The sequence below is a fragment of the Geospiza fortis genome, unplaced genomic scaffold (genome assembly GCF_000277835.1).
Source record: "Geospiza fortis unplaced genomic scaffold, GeoFor_1.0 scaffold186, whole genome shotgun sequence".
Lineage (NCBI taxonomy): Eukaryota > Metazoa > Chordata > Aves > Passeriformes > Thraupidae > Geospiza > Geospiza fortis.
Window position 1 is genome coordinate 3,091,514 of NW_005054331.1, and position 10,635 is coordinate 3,102,148.

General features: G+C 38.8%; 1 protein-coding gene across 1 annotated transcript in view; it reads right to left on the reverse strand.

Moving 5' to 3' along the window:
• Positions 1–424: 424 nt before the first annotated feature.
• Positions 425–10,635, reverse strand: part of EEA1 (early endosome antigen 1) — a 101,165-nt gene continuing 90,954 nt past the window's right edge. The window contains exons 27-30 of the mRNA XM_031057552.1: positions 10,359–10,597; positions 8,794–8,914; positions 8,347–8,445; positions 425–7,231 (exon numbers count right to left, since the gene is read on the reverse strand). Of these exons, the coding sequence (XP_030913412.1) occupies positions 7,109–7,231; positions 8,347–8,445; positions 8,794–8,914; positions 10,359–10,597 (582 nt within the window). The 3' untranslated portion in view covers positions 425–7,108. The remainder of the gene's footprint in view (positions 7,232–8,346; positions 8,446–8,793; positions 8,915–10,358; positions 10,598–10,635) is intronic.

Genomic DNA, 10,635 nt, shown 5'->3' on the forward strand with positions numbered 1-10,635 from the left:
CTTTATTGGTCTAAAAAATAAAACAAGTGCTACTTTTTGAGTTTCCAGTTATGCCAATTGTCCAGCTGCATCGACTGTGATGTCAGAACACAGCCAGTGACAGAAGGACTTTCAACAAATGGGGGATACTCGACAGCGTTGCACAGCAATTGGGAATGAAAAGACTACTCTGAATTTAACCTGTGAAAAGAACAGATTTGAAAAACAGTCATTATTACTGTGTCCTCAGGAATGTCAAAGCCTTTGCTGCAGCTCCCTGCAAGTCTAAGAAACTGGAACACTTAGCTTGCTCTTACATGTGTGTAAGAACAGTTCATCTACAAGAACAGTATATCTATAGTTGTAAAACTATATATCCACCATTTCAATGTAGCTTTGCTGTCTGAAACAGAGCAAGATAGTTTTGAAATTATATAACCTGGTCTATTAGAAAGGTCTCATTTTTTTATTATTATTAATAGTCATTCCTTTAACATATTAGAAAACAAAAATGACATTTCAGCAACAATTCATCATAGTTTATACAGAACCCATTGATGCATGGTGTCACCTTCCCATTCAAATCCAACCTTCCAGATCACAGAGTTTAAGAATTACAGTGCACACTGGACTAAATTCTTTCACAATGTAAGGCACAACTACATGATCGCAAGTAGTAAACACAAACACTGAAAGCAGAACTTAAGAGAATAAAACTTCAATTAAAAAGAAATAAAACCAAAACAGACTCATGCAAAAAATCTATCTACACCTACCAAGATGGTATGATCCAGTTTAGAAGTACAGTACTCTGTAAGTAAAACTGCAACAGAAGTCTTTTATAATACATTACTTCTAAATACCAAGTAAAAACTTATATTTTTCCATTTATATTTTATACAATTATACAGAAATTAAGCTGTATGAACAATATTCACATCTGCAATAATAAACTGATCATTAAAAGTCAGAAAAGAGGCAAATGAGACCATGTAATTCTGGCACGCATCCATTACAGAACATCATTCATCAAGTTCATATCGCGAGTACTGAAGAAAAAACCCCGACCAAGTGAATGGTACATCTGGTGACTGAGGCTATCTGTAACTAAATGACAAAGCTCCATACAAAATTGGTTTTACCCAGCAGACCTTAATTATGAAAGCTTGTGGTTATAATTTATTTCCTGTCCAGCAGCTAGAGTTGCAAGGTTGAAGCTACAGAAGTTAAAAGAATTTAAGAGAATTCACAATAACTTGAAACTGTTGGATTATTTCAAATACACATTAAAAAAAAAAACTTAGCTCTTTTCCTTTTTGGTGATAAACTTTTGCAATTTTGGCATTCATTGTAACTTTTACATAACATGACCGTGAGAAAACCTTACTAAACTTACCTAATGTTTGAATTTCACATTGAGAGGTAGCTTAAATTAAATCTTATGTGATGGCATCAAATGCAGGGGTGATTTTTTTGTGACTTTTTTTCTTTTCTTACAAAAGTGACTATTTCTATACAAGCAGCATTTTGGACATATTACTATAAAAAGTTCTGGTATTTGCTAACCCAGCGAGATGCTCTTTCAAACATCCCTTTTGTACCAGGAATCAAGCTCCAGCGTGGTACAATGGAGGACTTTACCATAAAGCCAACAGCAGTAGCCTGGACCTGCCAGCACTGACCTGTTGACATATAACAATTAACATCCTTTCCCAGCCCTCTTTACCCCAAAAAAAAAGCACAAAATACAGACAAATTTGGTTTAAGTGTTGAGTTTCCATCACAGGGGGAGGGAAAATTGGAAAATGTGCCTTCCAGGCTCCTGCTTTCATACAACATTGATCCAAAGGGGTGTCAGGGCTTGATCAATCTTTAAACGCACAGACACTTCTCCATCCACTGCATAGTGAGTGTGTAGTATGTGGAGAGCTACAGACAATAGGCAGAGTTTATTACGTAACCTACTACCTACACTCTTCATTATTGGGAACTTAAGTGGTATCTAATATTCTTCCCAAACACGCAAACTTTTTTATTCAGTGTCCATTTAAAAAGAAACAGAAAAAATACCCAAAAACCAAATTTCAATGGCAGGATTTACATGCAATCACAGCTGGTTTTGAAAAGTACATCAATTAGTGCTTTTGGAGAGGCTACGTTTGGACAATAGTTTTAAACTCATCCTAAAATGGATGCTGAGGTCAAGACTTCAAAATCAAAGAAAGAGATAACTGGCAAGATCCTTGCAAATATGTAAAATTCTTTTTTTTCTCACTTTATAATATTAAAATTAAGTTCTACAAAGACACGTGTGTGCCTAACAAGGTTTTTGTTATATGTGCTCTCAAATGACGATTGTGTTTTTGGTAAAAGGAACTGTGAGTGCAGTTCTCCTTAGGGCCAAATGTATACAGTGAAAAATCCAGCTGATTATAAACCTGCTGTCCAACGACTACAGCTAACACATGCAATGCACATGATGCCATTCCACTTACTATAGGTTCTCTCAGACAGCAAAAAGTGCACAGTGCAAATGACAGTGTTGTTTCCTAGTTCTCTGAGAATATGAGAGCAGGAGAGGTGGTACCTGGAAGAGTAATTTATCAGTTTCAATATGCTCAAACCATGATATCATTCTTCTTGGCATAGTTTAGATTCTATTTGAACTTCAGCTCTATTTGAACACAATTTTTCTGTCCATCACTGATTACTGGCCATAATTTTTTTTAAGTTTTGCAACAAGCATTTGTTTCCACTCCATGGTGAACTGACACTTAACAATCCAGAAAAGCAGTTGGGTTTTCCAGGTTCCTTTATGAATGTCACTTGTCTTATATCAAGCATGAGAAGCTCAATTGTTCTGGCTCATGTAATACAAACACAGAGAGGTTACTTCATGCTTCTGCTCCCACTAATAAGAAAGCTTTTCCAGTGAGGATTCACAAACAACCCTAATGGTCCCAAAGCCAACAAAAGTAGTTACTCATTGTTCTTGTGTACCTTGTGCTGCACACTCCATGGCAACTTGGTTACTTGACACCTTCCAAAAACAGAGGCAAAAACCCACATTTCACCCTACAGTCTTGGACTTTTGTGCCAGAGAGTGAAGCCAACTGAAAGTTGAGATCCCTCTAAACCTCTTGCCTCTGTTGGAAGCTGCAGCAGAAAATTCCTTTTGTCTCTTCATCTCCAGACAGCAACTTTTCCTACTGTGACTCATTACTTTTATTCTCTTCATTCAACCTTTGCAGAAGGGGGAAGATTACATTAGGGAGTACATGGGGAGAAGAAATAAATAACAGTGAAGCAGAGCCAGCTAAGATCAAAAGCCTGCCACTGACCTCTGCAATGCTACCTGTCTCCAAAATGATGTACTGCTGACAGGCCAGAGTAGAACAGCAGGATTTGGCATTTGTGGGGCAAAAATGCAAGGGACTGTGGGTCGTTGACTGGGAGAGAGGTGTTGTCTGCAGGAAGTTAAAAGAACCTCTCCCCACCCTTAGTAAGTCCATCCTTTACACATTTACAAAAGCTTCTGTAGCTTATCTCTGAGCATGAAGCAGCAGCTGGTCTCTCACATTCTGCTCTTGCAGCAATTCTGAACGTGGATAGAGTATCCTGCAGATGGGACAGTTTCAAGAACAAAGCCTACACTTCACTGTCCCATTCCTGATGCCACAGTAATGAGTTGGAATCAAAAGCTGCTCGAGGATCCCAAAAACCTACTGGTTTGAGTGCTGGTTTTGCCATCATTTTCACCTCTTCCTCTAAAATGGCCACTCCTCAGGCAATCAGAGCAACCTGCCTATTGCTAGAAGCTGTAAAAACACATAACTATGCATTCTCTAGTTGCAAGAGTCAGTCTCTTCTGCCATTTTATTACTTTTCCCCTCTGTTCCTGTGTCTGCAGTCTGAAAAATCAGTGAATTAAACTGTTTTGCCTGGAATCCTTTTATTACTCTGGAAATAGTCAGCAGGCTTTTTACTTTTTACTTGGTTTTCCAGCTACTTAGAAGGCAGTGGAACTAAAAGCCCACATTCCTACTGAAACATGCCCATCAAAACAGTCAGACTCTGCAAGCATATTTGTAAATACACAGCTTTTCACCTTCCAGTTTCTCTTATTATGGGATATTTTCTTGAGCTTGAATACAGCTTCCAACCTGGCAGTGAAGCCAAGTATTATAGAGTCAGTCTACCAACAACTTGTCAACAAATACAGACCAGCACTAAGAGTTACAAGCACAAAACAAGGAGCATAAGACTCAGCAATGGAGTCATAAATTCACTTTTCACAGTGAAACGCTGTAGAAATCATGATCTATTGCTTCAGAATCAAAGCTCAAACATGAAAGTTTCTACCCCACTGCTCCTCCAGATTTTAACAATCCTTCTTTCTACAAATGTGCATTCAAAAAGCATTTCCATCCCCGCTAAAAACTGCTTACATAAACTAGCCAGCAAAAAGCAACTTTCAAAAATCAAGCTGGTTTTGCCCCTGAAGCTGAAGAGCTCCACTTCAAGGTGTGATCTGCAGTCAAACAACAGCACTGCTTCAGCAGCCTGCTGAGAAAGGTGACTCTGCTTGTCTTTACATAATGGCATCCCAAAAGACTAAATTAAGAGAGCTTCTGCAGCTTCCTTCCAGAGCTCCTACCACTGCAGAAGTCACTCCTGAGCTTTCACATGTTCCCAATCAAAAGCAAAATGCCTAAACACAACTGAATCTTCTAACCACTTTCCTAGTTCCACTGAAAGACCTCCATCTTCCTCTGCCTCATGTGTTTTAATCTTAGGCAGCTGTGGGAAGTTTCTCCCCTCCTGCTCAAAATCCCTCCTGTTCTGTGTGGCTGTCCTTCACCCAAAGAACAGCACAAGGCTCTTGTGTGTTACACAAAAGGGCAGAATGCATCTAGGCGGGAGCACAACTGTCACGTCTCTACTTTTCCCACATTTCTGAAGCCAGACAAAGAAAGACTCTAAAGCAAATTTTTTGGTTTCTCTCAGTAAACAAATAAATAGAAAAAAAAATCCCAGAGGCAGAGATTGTTCATATTTTCTATTCAAAAGATTCTTATGCCAAACAGTTACACTGATGAGGAGAAACAGGGAGTCCAGAGGCTCTGTTCATAGGGAATTGTTGCAGCAGTTTTTCTTTTTTGAGCAAGGAACTCAAGTCCAAACCAGAAAAGCAGGTCAGTGTTTTGTATGAACCACAGTTGTAACCCAAACCCTTTTACAATGACAAGAACAAGTCACATCATTCAGCTGGCTTTTGGGAAATAAGAACTGTATTTTAAGAAAACTCCTTAACAGTGCAAATGTAGAACTTGCCAGTTAAGTTGAAAGGGGATATGAAACATATAGATCACTATATGAAACTATAGATCACTTCTGGAGTAGAAGGATGAAGTTTCTTCACTTGACACTTAATTAAGACATTTTTTATAAAGAAGACACTTCTTCATTCACATATAGAGCTGTAACTAGATAAAAGCAAACAAATCTTCCTAATGATGAATAAGCAACCATCACTGTGACAGAATTTGATTCCTTGCCTCAGAAAAGAAGTAGAGGAATTCAGAACACAACCTTTTGCTCTTAACAGCTGGCAAAACATGGTAAGATACCAAAGCATTTGAGGGGTGGAGAATTTATTAGGGTATTTAAGACAAAAAATTCCTAAATATTGGAAGGCATAACCCCTGCTTAGAAAAAATAATCCTAAGGGTTTTGAAATACCAGACACAAAGGGAAGAAAAGTTAGAGACAGGCAAGCAAAAATGAAGAGCTGCAAACAAAATCACAACAAAAAAGAAGTATGGAGCCTACATGAACTGTAGAAGAAACTTCTGTTCCCAGTACAGAAAGTATGAATAAATATTTATAGTCATATATATTGGCCGCTTTGTTAGAGCTGTTTGGCTTATAACAAAGCCAGTTTTCTATTCTAAGCAGACTAAACCACATAACTAACATAACACTTCAGAGCCCCTGGTAATGGGGGTCAGATGGAGTAATGGAAAAGTGAGGTTTGTTAGGTGTTACAGGAGCTCAGCTTCTTCCAGCAAAAGCTGAGAAAGGGACAGAAGAAAAGGCCGGAAAACTACAGCTGTCTCAAAAAATACTTTTTCTTAGTTGGGTGCCTGGCTTGGAAGGTCTGGATGCCTCTTAGAACAGCAGTGATCTCTAGTGCTTACAGTGTATGGGCAGGGGCAGAGATGTGCTACAGGCTGCTACCAGCATTGTTTGTTTGCTTTTTAATGCAAAAAAACCATGATGTAAGAGTTTCTTGCATATTAAAATGTGTCAACCAAATTTGTAAAAGTGAAATCAATCACTATGGGATGAAATATTGTAATGTATAATACAATATTGCTACAAAGCCAGATAAACTTTGTCTCATCATTTGTTCACACATACTCTCTCAGAAAGACAGATGCACTCACACACCAACTATGCAATATAGCATGTGTAAAGATGTTCCAGGACCCAAGTGCTGTATCAGATAAGGACTTGGGTGCTGATACTACAAGTGGGCAAAGAAACGGAGTTGAAGTTGAGTCCAGCCATTACCCTCATTGTGGAGTTCAAACTTCAGAGAGAAAAACAAGAACCAGAGAGATAGAAAAAAAAATCCAAAATCATAGGGGGTTATAAAGACCATCAGATACACAACCAAATGCAACAATTAGTTATGTTTTTACAGCAACATTTGATACATAAAATCCTCACAAGTTTTTGCATCTTCCTTTTTCTTTGAAGGAAACAAGAATAAATTTCAATACCACATAAATGCTGTTTCTCTTGAACAAAAAAATAAAAGATAAAAAAATACATTGTTACTCCTCTGTTTAAACTTTATTTACAAATAACTGGATATTTCTAATCTAGACATAAAAGCTCTTTCCATGATGAATGTCAGTAAGCTATGAATGATCTGAGCCCATGTCTCACAAAAAAATACAATAGTTTTGCTTGGTATCAATAAACATTTTAAAATATACTAGATTTTGCCAAGTGTTACAATCATTGTCCAAACTGAATAGTAGTCTGAGTGCTGAATGAAGTGCATCAACAGAAATAGTAAATTTTAGTGTAACATTTCTTGGTCACTCACGATAGCCAGTTATCCTTGCAAGTCATTAAAGCAAGTATCACAGACTCGGACAGGCTTCTTGGAAGAAGGAGTTAAGGCATTCTTTGCTGAGCACTCAGCACAAAAGATATTTCCACACTGTCTACAGTGATGCTGCAAAAGAGAAGAAACATACATGCTGAATATCAGTGGCAGTGATCACTAATAGAGATCACTATCATGTCAAATCAACTCTCATGTTCCAAAAATTACTCTTAATTTTTAATTGGCAGTTACATAGCAGAGAGAAGGTAATTTCAGTAAATCCCTTCTAAAGAGTATATGAGTAAAACATTCAGAAGTGCTTCACTGAGTCAAGAGAATATATCAGTTTCAGAAAATAGAAAATAGTTCATCCTCCTCTTGAATTTGTTCTCTTGAGCTTGTTCTGGTCACACGAAATACATTCTCCTTATACCTAATTACCTGCTTTCACATTGAGAAGTATCCTTGAATCAAAGGATCCAGCAGCCTCTGTTCAAAGACTACCCAAAGAACATTACCAAAATAGTGCAGGCCGGGGGAGCCACCTAAGACTATATCAGGAAGCTCTGCAAAAATGAACCTCACAAATATCCCTCATCTACTTCATTGCCAAGCCACTTGTTGGAGGGGTGCTCATCTCTGGATGAATGGCAGACCCTGCCAATTGATGCTAACATCTTAGCTGACCACAGCAGTTTTTCAAGCAAGGTCTGACTCCAGACCTAAAACACATCCAGTTGTTTCTTCTGTTCCATCTTTACAAATGTATAGTCACAAAGCACCAGATCATGGTGATGCCTCATATTTTCACACATATCTAATTTCAACCAATTTACATTATTTTTATACCCATAAATCCATATATCCATATATATCCATATGGATATATGGAGATATATACATACATACATACATATATATATATATATCTCCATAAATCTAGTTCAGATCAGTTATAAATATATTTTCTGTAAATATGCTTACAACAGTAATTTTGCCTGCTTGCTTTGGGAATTGAAGCATTTTAACACTGTTTATAAATTGATGCTGCTAAAATGGAAAACGAATCATGAATAAAGCAAGCTCCACAGCCATTATTTTTAACATGTTAAGGCACTTTAAACAATAACTGTATTCTGAGATGTCTTGAGAATCACAGTACTATTCAGGCCATTTTCTGAAGTCTGTATCCAATCCAAGAGATCCAAGAAAAACACCATAGCCACAGAGTAGAACACACCTACCCTTCTTACTGTCACCGAAAAACCTTTTCCACAGGCCATACAATTCTGTACCTCATTGTCTTCTGCCCACTTCCTGTTGAGAGCTTGTGTGTGTTTGATCTATACAGAAGATGTAAAAAAAAAATCAGGCTTTTTTAAAAATTGCACTTCTATTCCCTCTAATATCCTCTACTTCCACAGCATGCACTACCTATTGCAAAATAAAAGCACCAATTCTGTCATGGTACTCGGGGCTTATGGCTGTTCAGAGAAGAAACCTTCCAAGTTTCAAAACTATAAGCAGATTTAATAACCCACAGACAGAAGTATGACCCTCACACACCACAAACATAACACCTTAATTCACTCTAGAAAGGCAACCCACCACCAAACTGACACAAATTTGAAATTCTGCTAAGGTCCCAAACAGAGAATCAACAGGTTTTATAGCTTGAAGTCAAATTATACCTGCAATGACTGGTTTTCTCGGCCAAGTTCCTGCATTGCAGCAGTTGTATTGTCCAGCTTTTTCTTCATTTCTACAAGTTTGGCCTGAAGCTTTTCAATTTCTCCCTCACTTTTTATACACCTGAGGCAAAATAATAAACAGTCAGCTCAAAGCACTTAAGACAATGTACACTGTGTGTCCTTTGGGCTAATTGTCAGTCTGAGAACTTCCTCGTATAAAATCCAGCCAAAAAATCCTTACTCTGAAAAGTTCTTGGATGCCTTACCTAGGAAAACATTCTGTTGTAACAACCAGTTAAAGATTATACTGCTCCTAAGTATCTGCAGCTTATCAATACCTGGAGTTACACCCCAAACCAGGGACAGTGCTGAATGCAGTCCCTCGACAGCAAGCCCTGATAAAGTCCCCTGTACAATGGGACACTCTCCCAAACCAGCTGCTGCAGATCAGGTCAGGCAACAGGGCAGAAAAGAAACCTTTTTCTTCTATCAAGGCCACCTCCCATCAGCTGAAACTCAGCTGCTCAAAGGCCAAATTTCAAAGGGCATTTTTCTGCCAAGCTGTAAACAGCAACTGCATGAGTTCAACACAGTACAGCAAGGGATTACCAAAGAAAGAGGATCTCACTTGAATTGATCCCATCCTATTCCAAGGTCTACTGCTCAAAAGTCAAACTACCAAGCTGGACAGTACTGACAAAAGTTTTCCCCTCTGCTTTCACCAAACATGTCAGGAAATAAGGACAAGGAAAGCTCCTGTCTCACAGCTGTTTCTTCTACCCTGGAAATCACTGCATTCAAGTAGCTCCTGCTGCCTTGCAAGGCCTCCTGCTGCCTGAAGGAAAAGCACTCTGCTTACCTTTGACTTAAATATATTTTAGAGACAACAGCAGGATGAGAGAAAATAAGACTGCAGGTTTTCAGGAGGAAAAAAATGCCTCCTTTGTGGAGTTTAGTCTATCTAATCCACTTACATGCTCAGTCTCCTAACACAGAGCAGTGGACACACCTGGGAGTTCCTATGCAAATTCTGTGTTACTTAAGGGGTCTCTTCCAGGCTTCTGGATGACTAGGGCATGTATTCAAATTGAATCAAGGCATGGGAGCCTCAGAGTGATGGAGAAGGACAGTTAGCTCAGGTAAGAGAAGTTCTCTCTGCCAGGCCCCACAAGGTTGACACAACAGATGAGAAGCCACAGCCTATACACCTGAAATCTCAGAGAAGCCCAATGGATTTAGAAGGGTCTTACAGATGGACATAAATCTTTGAGAGAAAGCACAGAGCTGTGGCTTTAGTGGTTAGTAAAGATCCTGATAAGCCTGCCCTGTTTTCTACAGAACGATCACAAGGAGCACAGTTGGTTCCCAAAACCTCTAGCTGCACTTTGGCAGGGATGACAGAGGGCTGCACTCTGGAAACTGCACCCACAGCCCAGGCACTAAGAACAAATGCAGATTTAAATAAAGCATGAATACAGAATCCCAAATCAACTCAAACAAGTTTTCATCCTCAGTTCATTTAATTTCTCAAACTACACTTCCCCATCATCAAGACCACAGCTTACCTCTCCAGCAATGCTCTTCTCTCATCCTGATTATTCTGGACTGTTGCTTCCAGGACAGCGTTGTCCCCACGTAAATCATCTGTCTGCTTCTCCAGCTCACTCACTCGTCTTTGACTGCTTTGCCACTCTTTCTTCATGGTAGCCAGGTTTTCATTCAGGGCTGTCACCTGCATGGTGAGCTTGGTCTCCTTTTCCTCATGTTTCCGTTTTTCTTCTTCTTTGTCTTTTTTCTCTGTGTGCTATAAAAACAATGGAAAAATGAAAAACAAGCTTCCAA